The 19385-nt window shown below is 59.2% G+C and overlaps 1 protein-coding gene across 3 annotated transcripts; it reads left to right on the forward strand.

Moving 5' to 3' along the window:
- The first annotated feature begins 5392 nt into the window (after window positions 1–5392).
- Window positions 5393–17975, forward strand: SRC (SRC proto-oncogene, non-receptor tyrosine kinase). 3 transcript variants are annotated; one of them, XM_050313589.1, is made up of 13 exons: window positions 5393–5469; window positions 8720–8969; window positions 9207–9306; window positions 9769–9786; window positions 13149–13247; window positions 14076–14179; window positions 15500–15649; window positions 15900–16055; window positions 16218–16397; window positions 16478–16554; window positions 16934–17087; window positions 17200–17331; window positions 17767–17975. In XM_050313589.1, exons 2-13 carry the CDS (start codon window positions 8729–8731, stop codon window positions 17973–17975), a joined length of 1620 nt encoding a protein of 539 aa, XP_050169546.1. In that variant the 5' UTR covers window positions 5393–5469; window positions 8720–8728. The 3 variants fall into 3 exon arrangements, with proteins under 3 accessions (XP_050169546.1, XP_050169548.1, XP_050169547.1); XM_050313591.1 differs by lacking the exon at window positions 9769–9786; XM_050313590.1 differs by lacking the exon at window positions 5393–5469 and having other exon boundaries at window positions 7042–8969.
- The last annotated feature ends 1410 nt before the right edge of the window (window positions 17976–19385 follow it).

Here is a 19385-nt window from a genome sequence, read left to right on the forward strand (position 1 = left end):
GGTGATGCCCAGCCCCATGGTTTGTGTTGAGGGTGCACGTACCCACAGTACCCTCCCTGCATTTTCCCTTTTTCCCAGTGAGTGTTTCAGTTCCTGTTCCACGTCAGGAGGGCTGCTGGGAGGTTTCCCACCATGGGGGTCCCACAGGACCCCTCTGCAGGGCCGGTGGGGCTGCGGCTCTGGCCCCAGTGGGCTGGTGGAGCGCTGGGAGCTCCTCTCCTGGCTGGACTGGCTGGGCTGGTTTCTCTGAAGGTGGAAATGTTTTAGCAGTGACGCCAGCGTGGCCAGGGATGGTTGAAACTTGCTCAGATCTGGAGCTTTTTTGCTTCCTGCGTTCCTTGCCCCCTTCCTCCCCCTGCCCTGGAGATTTGCCGCCTGCCTGCGCTGCGGGGTTGGAATGGGAGCGGCAGCCCCGGAGCCGCAGCTCATGCAGGTGGCATCACCGTTGTGGCCAGATCTGAGCCACCTGTGAGTCACCTCAGCCTTCTGCCCCTTCCCCAGAGCTGGGTGCTGCCTCAGCCATCCCCCGAGAGCACCCGGGGCTGATGTTCCCTTCCAGAAAGCAGAAGCAGACTCCATTTCCTGGAGCCTGAGGCTGGCTGTGCTGGGAGAGGCACTGCAGAAATGGGGAACAGAAATCCTCCCTCCTCCTCAAGAGGCCGGCTTGTGTCATCAAATCTCCATCACCCCCTTCCTGCGGGGCCAGTCCCTCTCCCTGGTGCTCTGCCTGGAGAAGGATGGGAGCAGCGTCGATGTGATGGGCCATGGGAAGCTGGAGAATCAGGTGGCAGATGTTGGGAACTCATGGGTGCCAGCATGCCCAGGGGTTGGTGTTAAAAGGGTACATTTTGGGGGGTGCTGAGCCAGAGGGCTCTTGTGGGGAAGCATTGCCCTGTGGCTCCAGGCAGTCCTGGTGGCCAAGAGCTCCAGCTCCTAGTGCCACCCCAGTGTTTCCCTGCCCAGCATTGGCTCTTAGCAGCCCCACAGGCACTCCTGCCCTTGGAAGCATTTCCTTGCAGTTTCCTCTCCTGGATTTGGCAGGAGGAGAGCGGTGCCCTCATCACCTGCCTAGGAGAAGCCAGCTTCAGGTTAATGCAGGCCAGAGGCTTTGTGTGCCTTGGAAAGCATTTGCTGGAGCTGGTTGGGCAATTCCTGGCTTTGGCTGGTGTCCTGGTGGGAATGCTGGAAGCACAGCTGAGTCAGGCTGGGAGGCAGTGGTAGGCATCCCTGCTCTGACACGGAGCAGCACCAGTGCCATCGGGCTGCACAGCACCCAGCCAGCTTCGAGCAGCTCCTGCCAGAGATCCTTCCACCACTCTGGACCCTGTTCCTGTCCTGGATTACCCTCGGGGTGATGGTGGGGAGAGCTCGAGCTCCCTGCATGCTCTCCGTGTTCACGGTTGGAGTTTCCCAGTTTCTGGGCCAGAGGAACATCCTGAGCATGCTTCTGTGCTTCTTGGGGGTTTGTTTTGGTCTTTTAAACTCCCTGTTTTGACATGTCTTTTCGGAGGCATTCTGCACCACTCCTGACTGTGACTCTCCCCCGTGCTTGGGGGGAGTGAATTCGGATGGTTGATCTAATTATCCTTTCCCCTTTTGCGACAAACTGGCCTCTGCTTGCTTGGGCTGTGGAGCTTTAATTAAGATGGTTTTAAATTTAACGGGAGTTGACAGGGTCAGGTAGGAGGGGCTGGGACTTATATCTGTGGGGAGTGTGTAGCTGGGCCCCTGCACAGCAGCTGTGCTGCTCCTGCAGCCACTCCTTCAGCTGGGAGAGCTCTCCATCAGTGGGGGGGACCTGGGGAGGGCAGAGGTGCCTTAGCTCAGGTGCCTTTGACATACGGTGAGCTGAGCAAAGTGGAGGTCCCAGACAGGCACTGAGGGAACCTGCCTGTGGCTTGTCCCCAAACTGGGGCCGAGATGAAGGAGGCATCTCTGCATCGTTCCTCCTGTTTTAGGAATCAGTGCAAGTGAGAAACCAGTGTCCTTGTGGGGAAGGGCTGAAGGCACAGCCCAGACATGCCCTCACTGCCTCAGCTGCACAGGGTCTGCAGCATCACACCTCACTTTGCAGGGCTGGGGGAGCAGCTCCCACTTTTCACACCACGTGGAACTTGTAATAGGGCTGGTCCCTGCCTGGCAGAGATGTGCTTGTGTTCCCCTTCTTGTACCGAGCAAAGCCTGGTGGCATGGGACAGGGGACAGGAATCACTTTTTCCACGGGGGACGTGGTGATGGGCTGTACTTGGGTGACAGAGGGGAGGGATGGTGGGCTGAGCTGGGGCACCCCAAAGCACTGGGGGCTGTGCTGCTGCTCGCTGGCCCCAGGCCGTGCTGCTGCCGTGGGAAAGGGCAAACCCAGGAGCATCCCCTGGGAGCGAGGGGGAAACTGCTGTGCGAGCTTGTCCAGAGCTGCGTCTCCTACCGAAATGTGGGGAGGGAGTAGGGGGTGATGCGGGGAGGGCGATGGGGGGCCACCTGAAGATGGTTAAAGGACCATCTCGATGTGGTTGTAGCAGCACTGACCAAGCCGTGGTGATTCATCACCCTTGGCACTGACCCCGCTGTCTGGAGGCCACAATGGCAGGGGCAGCACTGCTGTCACCTGTCACTGTGCCACCCATGCAGGGGGACACAGGGGACAGCAAAGCACCCCCAAGTAGGACCTCTGGTGTAAATGACACACCTCGTATGTGGTTTCCATTTGTCCTGCACGGATCTGCCCCAGCTGGACCCCGGTGCTGCTGGGGTGGGGTTGGCTGTGTGCAAGGGGGAGCGAGGGGTCAGATGGGTTTGGGATCGCCGCTCTCCGCCTCTCCCTGTCCCCAGTGCCTGCTGCCATGGGCTGGGTGCCGCCAGGCTGCTTTGTCTCGCCCGCCGTCCCGCACGCTTCATTTTTCAGTCTGGTGTGAGACAGTTGCCGTGATTAATCTCGCCGGGGCTCTGTGAGCCGAGGACACGGCTCAGCTCAACTCCCTCCATCAGCGGGTGGGTGCTGCTGCCCCCAGCCCCTCGCCCAGCTCTCCCTCATCACCCCCCATCCCTCCTGCCAGCAGTGCCTCTCAGCACCCACCCGGCCCCAGAGCAGCCCCAAGGACAGAGCCTGTTTCGCCAGAGATGTCTCCCTCCCCAAGGCTTGGTGTCTGGTATTGGGCCCGGCCTGTCGCGGCATTTCCCAAGGTTTCTGCCTCTGCTGTGTTTTGTCTGCTCCCAATCAGTGTCTTTTGTTAGTGTCTTTGCAAGGACGATAAGATCGCTTCCCCTCGCTGCCAGCCCGCTGTCAGCCTGCCCGCACCACGGCCTTGTATCCTTGAGCGATCCGGGAGCTGTGGAAAGCAGCGGGAGGGCGACTGGATCTCCTCAATGCTGCCTTTGCGAGAGCATCTCTGCCACAGGGAGGTAGGGCAGAGCATGGGGCCTTTCCTGCCACCCAACTTGCCAGTTGATTTTTGGGGGATTGACCCTGGGTGTCAGAGGTGTGGGGATGCTGGGCAGTCCGGGCAGCGTTCCCAGCGCCGGCGGGCGAGGATGGGGACGCCACCATCTCGCGTGCCGTGATCTGATCCGAGCTGAGTTGTGCAGCCAAGTGTGCCTCATTTTTAATTGCTTTTGGAGAGGGGAGGGTGGGGTTGGCCTCTCCTTGCTGCAGCCTCTGCCCCGGGCAGGGTGGGTGGCTGGGCTCAGCCCTGGCATCCTCCCCTCCAGCTGGGGAGGGTTGGGGGGCCAGGAAGACCCTGAATGCAGAGCCAGCAGCTCACGGATAGGTGGGGATGGCAGCGCTGGCTGGTTGCCTGAGCCTGGCCATGGCTGTGCCAGTGATATGCTGGTGAGGATGGCAGCACCTCTGCCAAGAGAGCAGCAGGACTATGCTGGGCTGTGCCAGATGTGCCAGATGTGCCAGATGTGCCAGGCTGCTACCACAGCAGCCACTTTCAGCCACCAAACACCCAGGCCTGGCAGTGTGAGGTTGCAAGTGAATCCACCCACATGGGGACCTCTCACTTCCCTGTCACAGGACCTGGCCCCTCACCCCCTGATGTGTGGCTGGCCCCAAGCTCAGGCCTATTTGGGTTTCCCTCGTGGCTTTTTTGGCCGTGTGTGTGCCTGGGAGCCCGTGTCACAGCGTGCCTGGGTGCTGGGGACACGAGCACCACGTGTGTGCTGGCACAGCCTTATTTGTATGTGCTGCAGCCTGGAGTTGGGGCTGCAGCTTTCCCCCTCCATCCCGCTGTGCAATCATCGCCAGCGAGTATTCGTCAAGTACAAATTACAAACCATTCAACGTCTTTAAGAGCTGTCAGTCAGCTCCCGCTCATTATCCTAATCAAATGCACTAAAAATAGTGACAAAACTTATTAGCAGCGGGAAGGGGAGGCCATCAAAACAAACCTGCGGTGGGGCATGGCCCCTGCATGGCAGCCACTGGGATGTTCCCATTGGATGAGGTGTGAAACCTGGGCTCCAGCTGGGACAGGAGCCTGTTGGGATGATGCTTGGCCTGTGAAGCTGTGGGTGCTAAATCCCCTCCCTGCAGGAACAGGAGCCCTTTGGGGGCAGCTGAAGCCTCTACCCATCCCTGGGTGGGCAGGGCTGGTTGGAGAGAGACTTTGCTTTTGGTAGGATAGGAGGGAGTAGGGGCAGTTCCTGCAGGATCTGGGGGATGGGAAGGGGTGGCAGAGCCAGGTGAAGGGCAGCCCTGACTGTGGGGCCATGCTCTGGTCTGCTTTCCACTTGAAGCTCTGCCCCAAGCCACTGCTGCTGAGAAGTGTCCCACCATCGCACGATTTTGTGACAGAAAACTGCCCTTTTAGAAAAATTTAGCTAAAATGTCATTTTTTTTTTGGCTGAGTCAGGGCTTCAACAGCACAAGTTGCCTCCCAGACCTTGTGCATGGTTCATACGGTAGCATCTGTCTGTGCTTTTGGGAGTGGAGAAGGTGACATGCCAGGGGACAAGGTCCCCAGTTGGTAGCCGACCCTCCCCGCCGCAGGTCCCGGCTGTCCAGAGATGGAGCAGCAGGGCTGAAAATGCTGGTGTGTCTGGAGGAACTGGCTTTGTTTCTCTCCCGAAAAAAACACTCGGTGGGCTGGGGGTGTCCGCGCTCCTCTCCCATCCTGGGACATCGCCCGGGGCGGCTGCAGCCGCCTCCTCTGCCGTCCCCGGTGGGTTTGACGAAGTGGAGCAGAGAATCGTCCCCTCTTCACACATGAGGGATCAGAGCGGGCGGTGTGAGCTGCCGGCCCCGCGCTGGAGGGGTGGCGAGGAGGCGGCGGAGGAGGAGGAGGAGGAGGAGGAGGGCAGCGGCAGTCCTGGGCACCGGACCGTGGCGTGGGGGCAGAGGGCAGGGCCGGGACGCGGGTGCTGCTCGGGCGCTGACGTTCTCTTGTCTCGCAGGCTGCGGCGGGAGCTGAGCTGAGTTCGCCGGCGGCACCTCCCCACCCCGCGGCGAGGCTGTAGCCCAACGCGCTGGTAAGGCATCTCCGGTGGCCCGGGGAGGGGGAACCAGGCTGCTTTACCTGCCGGGGGGGCTCGGATCTGGGGCTCTGGGTGCGCTGCCACAGCCGATTTGGCACTCGAGCATCTCCGGTTGGGCTGGGTGCGGGTACCAAAGGCTGAGCCTTGCCTCGGTGTTCGCCGAGGCGTGGCCGGCCCGGGGGGCACAGCTGAGGCCTCGCAACTCATCACGGTGGTGGTTCACGATGTGCTGCTGGCGCTGACCCCCGGAGCGGAAAGCAGGGAGTTCCTGCAGGCTGCGACGTGCCCGGGGTGCTAATCCCCGCCGCAGGAAAGCTGCCTCGTCCGCCGCCTCGCATCAGTCAGAGCGAGCACGGGAATGCTGGCCGTGCTCCAGCCTGCCACACCAGCCTTGGGAGGGGGAGTAGGGAAGCCCTGCTGGAAACCGAGGCACTGGCCGGGGTGGGGAGGGATGCTGAGCCCCCCATCCCAGCACTGTCGGCTGTGCAAAGCATGGGAGCAGGGAAATATCCCACTGGGCATTGGACAGACTGCCCTGGCTGGATGCTGCTGGTGCTGAGCATCCCTGCAGCCTGCTGCACGTAGAAATGCTGTATTTATTAGACATAAATTTATTAGACATAAACACAGCACAGCTGCTGGCGATGGGTATTTTCTGCAGTCTGGCTGCTGTAGTGCTGTCCCACAGCTCCCAGTGGTGCTGCTGGGGCGTGCTGGGAGCTGCCACGTTGGGTGGTGGGTTCATCCCCTTCCTTCTCTGCCCTTTGACTCTGGGGGGGTTCATCAGTGGCTCTGCTGGAGGCAGGGGGGTCTCTCCCTGGTGCCTCCCAGGACCTGAGTGCACAGCACATTCCTGCTGTCATTAATCACTCCTTTGCCAGGCTCTTGCACAACCCTGCATTCTCCCAGGGGAATGTGCACCCTTTCCTCCCTGGCTGCCAAGGGGGATGTTGGGGTCACAGGGTATTTCCCAGGACCCCTCTCCTCCCTGGGGACAGGTGGAGAGCAACAGGGCTAAAGCCATGTGGTCCTGTGGGCTGAGTTACCTGGGACTCAGCGTGGGGATGGTGCAGGACATGCCTGGAAGATGCACATCCTGTGCCCACAGGCTCACGGGTGTGAAGGCAAGGACTCTCCTGCTTTGGGGAAGTGCCTGGGGTATAAACTCTCCCATCTCTGTGCTCTGGTCCTGGCTACTCTGTGGGCATATTGAGCATTTTATACTCCGATTTTCTCAGCACGTTGATAAATCCTCTGCTGACCCAGGCTGGATGTGCTCAGTGTCCCCGAAGTGCTGCTCAACCTGCTGCCCCGGCCAGGGAGTTTTCCTGCCTGGGGAAGTGCTGTTTCCAGGGGAAACTCTGAGCAGCTCTGCCCTTGCTCAGGGTCGCGTGGGCAGTCACAAGCCACACGGTCACAGCCCTGCCGTGCCCCCACTTTCCTCCCTGCAGTGCTGCTGCCATCCCGGGAGCGCCAGCGGGTGCCAGAGCTCTGGGCAGAGGTGAGAGGGGGCTTGCTGGGGATGGGGTGCTGAGGGCTTCTTCTCATTGCTTCTGAGGTCCTGCTTTCCCCTGCAGTTCTGCTTTAGTATCCTCTGCACCAGGCTTTTAAATGGCATTTATTTATGGGACAGACGCCCTCCTCCTTGGCTGCAGGATCTGCCTCTGGATTGCTGCAGGGACAGTTTGCCAGTGCAAAGCTTATATTTATATTATATTATATTTGACCTTTCTTTGCTTCGAGAACCCCAAAGCCCAGGACAGACAGACATGGGCTGGGTCCCACGGCAGATAGAGGCATTGGCCCTTCCTTGTTGCCTACATCCATAGGAGGAAGGACAGCTCTTCTCCCCACTGGAGTGGCTGCTGGAGTCATACCTAGCAGTTTATTCCAATTCCTAAAAAATCAGTTTGTTCCAGTTCCCAGACCCTGGCAGGGTTTGATCCTGCCAGCACGGGTCACACCAGGACACTGCTTGTGTACTTTGCTTGTACAATGTGGGAGCTGGAAAAGAGTGGATGGAAGTTGTGTCTTCTGAGAAATAAGCCCCAAGCATCAGGCAAAGCACTCTCTGTGGGGAGGGGAGCTGGGAGGGGAGCAGAGCTTGTGCCTGGCACCCCTAAGCTTCCCCATGGCAGGTGCCAGGGGTTCTGCCCCACTGACTCTGGGGCTGTGCAGGCTGCAGGGGCTGCCCATGGCTCTGACCCTGCTTGTGGGGGCCTGGCCCGAATTCTCTCCAAAGCTGGGCTAGAAAAACCCCTGGCAAAGCCTCACTGGTGGCTGTGTCCAGGTCCACACCCCGCAGGCAGTGGCTGCCTCCTCTACTGCTTCCCTGCTTCTGTGTTCTTATCAGAGATAGTCTCCTCCCTGGTTGTCTCCACCTCCCTTTTCCCTCCTGCCATGCATGATATAGCCTAAATATTTCCTTCCATAGCTTCAGGACACTGCTGGGTATCCTGCCATCTTTGGAGACTGCAAATAATTCCCTTCCTTCATTTATATCATTACCTTGAAGGTATTTATAGAGTGTGATCTTGAGTGGAAAGGAAGGCTATATATAAACTATTTGACTATATATAAAGCCGAGATCCCTTGGTCCTTAGCTGCAAACTGCCTGAAACTGCTCCTGATTTAGGCTTTTATCCTGTTTGCTGCATGTTTTGGACTTCAAAGGTACATGTTCAGCAATTAAATCCCCATCCTGGGCCAGCAGTGATGCAGCTGTGGGTTCTCCAAATTTCTGCTGTCACAGTAAGCCGAGCACGTGGGCATTTGTCTGTGTCTTGTTTTCTCCTGTCCATGCCCTGGTACAAACTCTCATGCAGGAGGAAACGTGTCTGGGTGGGACTGAGCTACATCCCACAGTGGGTGCCTGGCTCTGGAGCTGCTGCACTCCCGACCACAGGTCCAGGCTCCATGCCCAGCATCCTCGCTCCACATTCCCAGGGCTAAGCGTGCTTCCACTGCTCCCAGAGCATGTCCTGGCAGCTCCACTCCTGGTGTGGCACTGGCTGCTGTGGCCACGCAGGAGGTGGCTCAGAGCCATGGAGGGGTGAGGCTATCCCAGGGCAAGGGCAGGATGGCCAGACCTCCCGGCAGCTGACGCTTGAACAGACTCCAGAGGTTGTTTCGTTTCCTGGTGGGCAGGCATCTGTCACCCAGGCCCTGGGGAGCAACTCCTGCTTAATATTTGTAACAGCAATAATTGTACCGATAATCACAGAGGTGTGTGTGTCTCCTCCAGCCCGGGACCATGGGGAGCAGCAAGAGCAAGCCCAAAGACCCGAGCCAGCGCCGGCGCAGCCTGGAGCCCACCGACAACACCCACCACGGGGGGTACCCGGCCTCGCAGACGCCCAGCAAGGCGGCGGCCCCCGACGCCCACCGCACCCCCAGCCGCTGCTTCGGCACCGTGGCTGCCGAGTCCAAGCTCTTTGGAGGCTTCAACAGCTCTGACACGGTCACCTCTCCGCAGCGTGCCGGGGCGCTGGCTGGTTGGTGTGGGCTGGGGCTCGGCAGGGTGGGCAGGGTCTCACTTGGGTCTTTGTGGGCTTGGGTCCGGCTTCTTGGGGTCTTCTGCTTTTGAGGGGCTCTGTGCTGGGGGAGACGCAGATCTGTGTTGTTGGCCCGTGGGAGGACGGTGGGAGAGGAGGGTCCCTGGTGAGGGGCAGCCAGTGCTGTTGTGCAGCAGCAGCCGTGGCTGTGCCCCTCCTGAGAGCTCTGTGTCGCAGGTGGAGTCACCACCTTCGTGGCCCTCTATGACTACGAGTCCCGGACTGAAACGGACTTGTCCTTCAAGAAAGGAGAGCGCCTGCAGATTGTCAACAACACGTGAGTGTCCCTGTCCCTGTCCCTGCAGCCAAGCCCATGTGGTGAGCTGCCATCTCTGTCCCTCCTGCAGAGCCCCCATCCCAGCCCAGCAGGGCCAGCTCTCCCAGGGATGGGGGCTGAGAGAGAGGCACCAAAATGTGCACGGACACAGTGACTTGTCCAAGGACGCTGATGCTAGAAGCGATCATTTGCCTGATTCCTTGTCCTCCCAGCCCTGCTGCTGGTCACTGTGGCCTGGCAGCCTCATCACCAAGCTGCCTCCTCAGCTTGCTGGCCAGTCTGTGCCCTCCAGCACAGGGCCATGTCCCCACCGGTCCCCTGTCCCCATCCGTGCTCAGCTCCCTCTCGTTTGCCTGGACACATTCCTCAACTTCACGGGTGCTTTCCCCTGTGCTTGCAAGCTGTCTCTGGTCTCACCTTCTCTCTTGACTCTTCTTTCTCTCCCTCCATGCTGTCATTTAGGAGGAAAGTGGATGTCAGGTGTGTATGGCACATTATTACTGTTACTTGTTAATGATCTCAATGATCAAAACCCATCTGCTGCCCATGCTAGAGCAGGTTGGTTGGAACAGGGCTGGGAGGAGATGGTTTCCCAATGGTTTTTTGGTCAGTTGGGTTTGTTCTTGAGTGACTGGGACAGAGTGGGGAGTCATTTCCCATACTGGGGAACTGTTCTATCCAGAGCTGTGTCTGCACCTGGGAGCAATGAACCTGGTCCCTTTCTTTGTCTGTGCCTGGCTCCCCTCTGCAGTTCCTTTCTAGCTGGCTCTCCACTTCCTCCTGGCCTTTTTTTGCTTTCTTTTTTTTTAAAATTTTTTAATTATACTTTTATTTTTTCATGAGCGACTCTGGGGACTCAAGCACTTCCTTAGGGGTCTGACCCCCTGGCTTGCTCCCCGTCCTGGTCACCACAGCACACACATCCCATGCTGCATAGAGCAGGGCAGCATGGCCAGCTGGAAGATGCTCCTAAACATGATCCTGTATTATTAAATCCATGTGTGGTCTGTGTCCTGACATGTGGCACACATGGTCTGGAGCCTGGCTGGCAGAGCCAGTGTCCCCAGCCATGGAGCTATCACAGGGTCCCCAGGGTCTGCAGCTCCCCTTCCCCTCCACTGCTGCCTTCCAACCTGGGCACCCGAAACAGCTTTGCAAAGTCAAAGGGTGGAAAGACGAGGGAGCACCCCAGGAGTCAGATTTCTCCTGCAATGCTCGGGCAGTGTTGCACAAACATGTTTTCAATCTGATCCTTGTTCTCATTGTTCCAGTGCTGTTTATTAACGGTGATTTGTTTCATCCACGAAGTCCAGGGCTTCAGTGCTGCAGGAAAAGCCTGAATTTGGGGGGTTTGGTGCTTCTTGCTTTCAGCCTCAGCAGTGTAAGAGCCCTGAGCTTGAGTTCTGGTTTGGGCTGTTGCAAAGTGAGCTCTGCCCACGGAGGTCCAGATCAGGCCCATATATGTGGGTTTTTTCCTCACACCTCCTATCCCTTCTGAGATTTCCACACTTTTTTTATCTGCTGCTATTTGTCAAAGGCTTGGTCAGAGGGAAGGGTCAAGCTGTGCTGGGCTCTGCAGCATCCTGGGGGGCAAAAGGGCTTTGTTTGGTGACACAGCCCTTTGGTGGAGGGTGCAGGATGTACTGCTGACCTTCCCAGTGTCTGTGTGGGTGGGATGTCCACAGGGAGAGAGGCAGTGGAGGAAGCTGGGCAGTTTGTGCAGTGCTCAGGGGGTGAATCACTCTTCTCATTGGGTTCCCAGAGATGCTTGGACAGTCTGGGAACAGCTCAGGCTGCCAGGCTTTGGGGACAGCAGCAGGCGGGTGTGTGATGTCCCCTTCCTCTCGGCTCCCTGGCAGGGCATTCAGCTGTGGGGAGAGTCAGTCTGGGAGGGGCTGGCAGGTCCTGGGCACAGCAGGAGCCCACGACCATGGTGGCTTTGCAGGGTGGTGGCAGGTTTTGGCTGCTCTGACTTCACCAGGGTTGCACAGGGTTGGGAGGAGAAGCTTCCACATCACTCAGATCCCTGCTCCAGGTCAGCCTACCAATCCCCCCCCAGTGCAGAAAGGCCCTCATGGTCCCATTTCCAGTGGGAGGAGGTCTCCTCCCAGCCAGCTGGCAGCCAGCAGGGATGTGGTGGGATATTTTGGGTAAGATTGTGCAGGGAATTGTTGAAATGCTTTGTTTTGATGATGATGATTATTATTATTTTTTTCCCCACTGAGATATTTTTGGAATAGCTTGTTTTTGCTGAATTCCCAGCTTGCAGCCTTGCAGCCCAAGCTGGAATAAAGCCACAAGTCAAAAGCTGGGCATTTTTCAAGCAGATGTTTACTCTGGTCCTGTGGGAAAGAGCCCAACCAGCTTTTGGTCCGTTTGAGAGCCCCTCAGTAAAGGTGACTGGGGCAGCAGCCCCGGATGGGGAGCCCCAGCTGCCTGCCATGTGCTGTGCTGGGGCTGGGAGAGGCTCAGGTGCCATCCAGGGCTGCTGCAAGGCTAGCCCAGGGGCAGAGCCCAGCTCTGGGGGTGGCAGGAGAGGCCTGGAAGGTCCCTGCTGTCCCCTGCCCCACTGACACCGCTGTGGGGAGCTGGGGGCCGTGTCTGGGCTCTCCTGGCCACTTCGAAGCAGTTTAGCTGGGGAAAGCACAAGCTGCTGGTGTGTCTGGAGTGAGGATGGAGTTTCCACATCTGCAGGGTCAGGGATGGGTCTGGATGTGGTCTGATGAGCCTTGCAGTGGTGACTGAGGTTATTGGTGTTTTTCTGTAACGTGTTTGTGGAGGTTGTCCTGCCAAGTTCCTGCATCCTTACGGGGCTGTTCCCACGGATCTGCAGCTTTCCCGTAGCCTCGTCTCCCTTGTGATCAGGATGAGTTTGGTGACTCCGTCTTTGATGGGCAAGAAGATGCAGGTGGTGGGAGGAAGAGCCCTGCTGTCTGCAGGAAGGGGAAGCCGCCTCCTGCCGTCCTCTTGTTCCTCTCTATTTATTGTCCTCTGCAGCCCTGTCTGGAGCAGGAGCTGGTGGGCAGGAGGGCAGAGTGGGGAGGAGACTCCCGTGCCCTCCAGCTCCCGAGGATGTGCCTGGGGCCGCTGATCCTGGGGCTGGAGGGATGAATGGTGGTTAAGCCCCCGGATTTTGGGGACAGGGAGTCACACTCATGGTTGTGCAGGCAGAACCTGCCCTTGCTGGGGCTACACGAAGCTCACGGTCAGGGCTGCAGCCATGTGGGGTGCCCGTCCTGGGGCTGTGAGCAGGGCACCCAGGCTGGACAGATCCCACTGCACCCAGGCTGGGCATCGCTGCTGGGCAGGGCTCCCCGCTGCCCAAACCCCACCGCCTTCCTGTGCTTTCCTGCAGTGTGTATTTAACTAACTCTCTTGGGTTTTCCTGGTGCCTTTGTTAAGCGCTGCCATCCTTCTGTTGCTTCTCCCTGTTTCCCCTCCCTCCCCTCGCCTGCTGCTCCCCACTGTCCTGCTGCTGGGACCCCCGTGCCTCACAACCTCCAGCCAGACCCCGTTCCCGTTCAGGTGGCTCTGAAGGTGTTCTGGCTCCCGGACTACCCTGCCCAGTTGAAGTTTAAAGTTCATGCCATGTGCAAATGGGTGGCCCCACTAACAGGAGCTCACCCAGACAGAGCCATGGGCAGGGGCTGGCAGCAGGAGCCCTGATTGGGGTCTGGCTGTGGGGCTGGGGGCTGCAGGGCTGTGGGGCTGGGGCTGCAGGGCTGTACCCCTTCCCAGCAGGGCTCGGCGCTGGCTCGTCCTCCCCCGTGCCTGTGGGTGGGCGAGGGGCCGGCGGGGGGGGCTCCTGGCTTCACACTGAGTGTGTTTTGGTTCTCTTGCAGGGAAGGTGACTGGTGGCTGGCTCATTCCCTCACTACAGGACAGACGGGCTACATCCCCAGTAACTATGTCGCGCCCTCAGACTCCATCCAGGCTGAAGAGTAATTGCCGTCTTTTAGACAGTTTAAAGAGAGCGATAGCAAACCCACCCCGAGGGTTCCCCCTGCCCCTGCCACGCTCCTGGGGAAGCCTCCAAGCCCTCTGGGTTTTCCTCTTTGCTGTTTTCCCCTTTGAGTGTGCAAACCCCGTAAATGTTTTCCAGCCTTCCTTTAAGGCCCACAGGTGCAGTGGTGCAGCGTGCTTGGTGGTGGAGGGGTGAGCAGTGGCACAGTGGGCTGTGGATGCTTCTGGTCTGGCTTTTATGGAGAGCCTGGAGATGAGAAGGCTCCATTGCACCCTTCCAGGACTTAAAGAGGGCTCCTAAAAAAGAAAGAGAGTGACTTTTTCCATGGGCAGAGGGGCCTGTGAGAGGGGGAATGGTTTTAAGCTAAAAGAAGAGAGATTTAGTTTAGATGTTAGGAAGAAATTCTTCACTCGTGAGGTGGTGAGGCCCTGGCACAGGTTGCCCACAGAAGCTGTGGCTGCCCCATCCCTGGAATTTTTCATGGCCAGATTGGATGGGGCTTGGAACAACCTGGCCTAGTAGAAGGTATGGCAGGAGGGTTCCAAGCCCCATGGCAGGGGAGTTTCAGAGATCCCATTTGGGAAGGCTCTTGGAGTGAAGGCGTTCCATGGCCTGTGGAGCACGGTTGCTCCTTGGGCGATGCCGGGGCTGTCTGGGGACAGGGTGCACCCTGAGGCACCCAAGCCCAGAGATGCAGGCCCTGATCTCCAAAAGCTGCGGTGTGGAGGCTGGGGCTGAGGCCCCTGGGCAGGCAGTGGAGGGGTGGGCAGGTGCCAGGTGCTGAGCTGCTGCCTTGCTCCTGCAGGTGGTATTTTGGGAAGATCACTCGCCGGGAGTCCGAGCGGCTGCTGCTCAACCCCGAAAACCCCCGAGGGACCTTCCTGGTCCGGGAGAGCGAGACCACGAAAGGTGAGAGGGTCTGGGGGAGGCTGGCCTCAGAGAGACCCTCTTTAAAGGGTGTGGGGGTACCTTGAGTCCCCTCGGTCACTCTGTGGGATCCAAGTTCCCCAGCTTAGGCACAGGGGGAGGGAGAAGGAGGAAAGGGTCGTACCACATAGACAGGAGATGATGTTTGGGGTTGCTGAGCGATGCCCCTCAGCATGGGCAGCCTCCTGGGATCTCCCCTGCCAGTGCTGATCCCCAGGGAGCCAGTGCTGCTGCACCCATCACATCCCCAGTGACTCTGCTGAACACACCATTACACCCCTGAGCCCATGGGCTGGGGGGATGTGGCCACTTCTGTCCCACCACTGCCTGCCTCGTGGCAGGGTGGGAGCTGGGACCTCTCCATCTCCAGCAGGACCACCTGGCAGGATGCTCTTTTTTCCTGTTTTTTTTTTTTTTTACCCCCAGGTAGATGGTTTTTTTTGTTTTCCCTGGTCCCTCTGTAGTGGCAAAGTCTTGAACATGTGCTTCCTGGGCAGACAGGCTGAGGGAGTGATGAACTTTAATCCTTCTTTCAAGTCTGATGACTCTTTGTGCTTGTTTTATATCTCCCAAAAGTGTGAGTTGTGATCTTTGAGGTTTGACTGCCTGAGGATGCTGTTTCTTACCTGAAAATGTGGTTTAGTTTGGCTCCAAATGCACCTTTGGGAAAAGCCCCTTGATGTGCCTCTCTGTTTGTATGCCTTGAACTTACCACTGGTTATTTTATTCTGGGGGAAGCAGCTCATTGAAGCAGCAGCACAAATCTTCATCTCTGCTCTCTGTGGCCCCAGCAGCCTGTGTTGTTCTTGTGTGGGCAGAGCAGAGCCAAGATCCCAAAGGGTTATTTGTGGAGGAGGGAATTGGGCCCACCAGCCCCTTGGCTCCCCTCTGAGATGCCGAGATGTTGGGGTGGTGGGTCAGGAGCTCCCCTCAGCCAGCCTCCCATCTGATCCTATCTCCTGCTGGAGAGAAGGACCTGGCAGGTCAGGGGGGGCTGGGGGACGATGCCCCTGGTTAGCACATCCCATAGCATGGCTGGTGGCAAGGCTTGGCAGAGCTGCTGTGCAAGCAGGGGGCAGCTGAGGGTTGTGATTGCATGTTGTGGCTGTAGCCAGGGGAACGTGCCATCCCTCCCTGGCACCAGGTGCCAACTGGTGCATCCAGGAGCTGCTCCCCATCCTCTGGGTGAAACAGGGAGCCTGCCTGCCCTGTCCTGCCTCCTCCACACCCACCCTCGGTGGGACCCTGTGGGGAGTGCCTGTCTGTGGCACATCTGCCCCAGCCTCTGGGTCCTGCCCACAGGTGCCTACTGCCTCTCTGTCTCCGACTTCGACAACGCCAAGGGCCTCAACGTGAAGCACTACAAGATCCGCAAGCTGGACAGCGGCGGCTTCTACATCACCTCCCGCACCCAGTTCAACAGCCTGCAGCAGCTGGTGGCCTACTACTCCAGTGGGTAGCCTTGTGGGGTCCCCTTGGGGTCTGGCAGCTCCCGGGGTGCTGTGCCTGCCCTCGCTGCAGGGCGGGGCGCAGGGCTGGGGAACCCCAAAGCACTTGTGTGGGCCCCTGGTGAAAAGCTGCCCGGGTTTTAGGGCGCAGGGTTGGGGTCCTGGTTGCCAAGGTGTTTGAGGGGATGTGGGGTAAAGACATCACGTGCCTAAAAGCCCAAGTGTCACCTTGCTGTTGTCCCCTCCTGTGCTAGAACATGCTGATGGTTTGTGCCACCGTCTCACCAACGTCTGCCCCACATCCAAGCCCCAGACCCAAGGCCTTGCCAAGGACGCCTGGGAAATCCCCCGGGAATCGCTGCGGCTGGAGGTCAAGCTGGGACAGGGCTGCTTCGGAGAGGTGTGGATGGGTAAGGAGCATTCCCTCCCTGCTGTCCCCTCCGTGTCACCACCTGCATCCTGTCCCCAGCCATCTGCAGGTGCCCAGAGCCTGCAGTGGGGTGGGAGAGCAGGTGAGGGGCACGGCCCCCTGTCCCATACGTGTGTCCTGAGCCACGTGTGCTATGCCACAGGGACCTGGAATGGCACCACCCGGGTGGCCATCAAGACACTGAAGCCTGGCACCATGTCCCCAGAGGCCTTCCTGCAGGAAGCCCAGGTCATGAAGAAGCTCCGGCACGAGAAGCTGGTTCAGCTCTACGCTGTGGTTTCAGAGGAGCCCATTTACATTGTCACCGAGTACATGAGCAAGGGTGAGCACAGGAGGGACACTGAGGGTGCAGCCGAGGGGCTCTACTCCTCCACATTGCTCTGACCATGGTCTTCCTTGCAGGGAGCCTCCTGGACTTCCTGAAGGGTGAGATGGGCAAGTACCTGCGGCTGCCCCAGCTCGTGGATATGGCGGCTCAGGTGGGTTTATGCATCCCCAGGTGTCCTGCATGCCCCTCCAAGGGCACTGGCTGCCTGAGCCCCTCACTGGGCTGTTGTGGCTGTCACTGGTCAGGCAGTGGGTACTGTGCAGCCTGGCTTGGGTGGGTGCTGTGGCCCCCACTGGGTCTCAGCCTGGAGCTGGGTTACAGTGTGGGACCATTGTTTTGCCCATTCCTGTTGCCACTGGCTCTCCCTGGCCAGCAAACCCATGTCTGCATGGGGTTGTTTGAGCAGCTGGTTGTCCCCACACCCCGGCTGGGAGCCACTGCAGAGCTGTTCCCCTCGGTGGTGCCGGGCAGTCCCCAGGGACCCTCGTGTCACCCTGTCAGCCTTGATGCCCCGTGTGCTGGTCCCACAGATCGCATCCGGCATGGCCTACGTGGAGAGGATGAACTACGTGCACCGGGACCTGCGGGCAGCCAACATCCTCGTGGGGGAGAACCTGGTGTGCAAAGTGGCCGACTTCGGCTTGGCACGGCTCATCGAGGACAACGAGTACACCGCTCGGCAAGGTGCGTGCCCGTCGAGGTGCCCGGGCAGGTGGCACCAGAGCAGTGTCCTGGTCCCCAGAGGTGTGTGTCGTGTCTGCAGCCGACACGTGGCTCTGACTCCCTCTCCATCCAGGTGCAAAGTTCCCCATCAAGTGGACGGCCCCTGAAGCAGCTCTGTATGGAAGGTTTACCATCAAGTCAGACGTCTGGTCCTTTGGCATCCTCTTGACCGAGCTGACCACCAAGGGCAGAGTGCCGTACCCAGGTGAGGGCTGGCACCCACCAGCAGAAGCCCCATCACTACTGCAGTGCCCAGTGCCAGCTGCCCATGCCCAGAGCTTACTCCTGGTACTCCGTGGCCCTCAGAGCCATCCTTGGGGAGTAACAAAGGGATGCAAAGTTTCTCCTGCCGTTTGGGGCTGAGCTGCCCCTTCCCAGGTTGGATCCTCCCCACTGGGGTGAGCAGAGATTGGCCAGGATGCAAGGTCCCAGCCACCCTGCCCCGCTCTAGCCCCGAGCAAGGTGACAGGCTGGCAGGGTCAAGTGCCCTTGGGCTGGGGGGATCTCTCTCTCTCCCTGTGTCACTGGGGTTGCCCCTGTGGCGTGTCCCAGCACAGCACCCTTGGTGTGTCCCCCGGGACAGGCTCGGTGCAGGACCTGGCCCGGCTGTGATCAGTGCTGTGTCTCCTCTGGCACACAGGGATGGTGAACCGGGAGGTGCTGGATCAGGTGGAGCGAGGGTACCGCATGCCCTGCCCACCCGAGTGCCCAGAGTCCCTGCACGACCTCATGTGCCAGTGCTGGCGGAAGGACCCGGAGGAGCGACCCACCTTCGAGTACCTGCAGGCTTTCCTGGAGGACTACTTCACCTCGACAGAGCCCCAGTACCAGCCCGGCGAGAACCTATAGACCCGGAGTTCCTCCTGGCACCAGGGACGCTGCCGTCCTCGCCGCAGGGCACCGAGGGCTGGCCTCCCCACCGAGGGGCTGTTTCTGTGGAGCAGCCCTGGAGCAGGACGGGGCATTATCTGCAGATGCAGCCAGGGGAAGTGCTGGGTGCCCCCATTGCTCATTGAGACTTGTGGCCCGTGCGGAACGAAGCTGCGAGAGGAGCCTGTGGGCGCCGGCGGAGCTGGCTTGGGAGGGCCAGCAGAGCATCTCCTGCCAAGAGACTTGGCTTCTGGGAGACTTTTCCCCCCTACAGCTCTGGGGTGAGCCTGGAGGGACTGGGGGACAGCATCACTCCACCTCAGACACGTGGCCCCAGTCTCCTGCACCCCCTTTCTAAATCAGCACAAATGTCCCTGCCTCTTCACCCTCTCCACTGTCCTCCCCATGGCTCCAGCTCTCCTGAGATGCTGGCAGAGACATTTCACCACAGAATCAGAATCACAGAATGCTGAGCTGGAAGGGACCCACAGGGATCATGGAGTCCAGCTCTTAAGTGAATGGCCCACACAGAGATCAATGCCACGACCTTGGTGTTATTAGCTCCATGCTCTCACCAGCTGAGCTAAGCTCAGTGTCATGATGGCACAATCCCTGCCTGGTTCAAAGGGGGTGATGCACTGGGTGGTGGTGCCAGCCTGGGATGGCAGCAGAACTGTGGTGGTGCCTCTGGCCTTGCCATGACCTCAATGGCTAGCGGGTTCTGGGACCATGAAATGTGACTGCTCCTGGCTCTGGTGATGGACATGGTCCCACAGGAGCACCTGGGCACACAATCACATCTTCCAGCTGTGTCTGTTCCCCTAGGGGACACGTCTCTGCTCTCCTGGGATGGCACAGGGGATGCTGGCAGAGCCCTGGCCCTGCCTGCAGCCAGCCCTGCTGCCCTGATATGTTTTCTCCCACCACACACTCCAGGTCTTCCAGCCACCTCCTGGTGAAGTGCCCCTCAGCCTCCACCCCTGGTTCTGCCACCAGCTGTCCCACCAGCAGAGTCCCTTGGGCTGGCCCTGCCACCTAATCCAGTGCCACTGTGGGGCTTGGGTGCATGGCCCTTGTAGCCGTTCAGGGTGTTGGGAGTGTTTGGGGGGAAATACTCGTCTTTCACAGATGCTTTTGTTGACCTGGTACGTTTTTAGCTGGCTTCCCTCCACCCCTCATGTCTCAGCTGCCAGGCTGCAGCCCCCACGCAGCATCCCAAGCCACATGCCACCATCCCAGAGAAGAATCCCGGGAAGCCCTGTGCCACATCTGCATCCTCATCTGCCCCCTGCTTGCTCCCAGAGTCCTCAGTCGTGTTTTGGAGGTGGGTGGCTGTCCCTGCCCAGCTTTGCCCCACACACATCCCGTGGGGCTGATTCCCAGGCTCGG

Source organism: Myiozetetes cayanensis, unplaced genomic scaffold (assembly GCF_022539395.1).
Source record: "Myiozetetes cayanensis isolate MyiCay16 unplaced genomic scaffold, myiCay2020 scf19, whole genome shotgun sequence".
Classification (NCBI taxonomy): Eukaryota; Metazoa; Chordata; class Aves; order Passeriformes; family Tyrannidae; genus Myiozetetes; species Myiozetetes cayanensis.

Bases quoted from the DNA above. Each gene is read 5' to 3' on its own strand.
- SRC (XM_050313589.1), top strand. From the start codon at position 8,729: ATGGGGAGCAGCAAGAGCAAGCCCAAAGACCCGAGCCAGCGCCGGCGC. The intron at 15,650-15,899 runs GTGGGTAGCCTT...CTCCTGTGCTAG, and splicing joins GCTGGTGGCCTACTACTCCA to AACATGCTGATGGTTTGTGC. The intron at 16,056-16,217 runs GTAAGGAGCATT...GCTATGCCACAG, and splicing joins CTTCGGAGAGGTGTGGATGG to GGACCTGGAATGGCACCACC.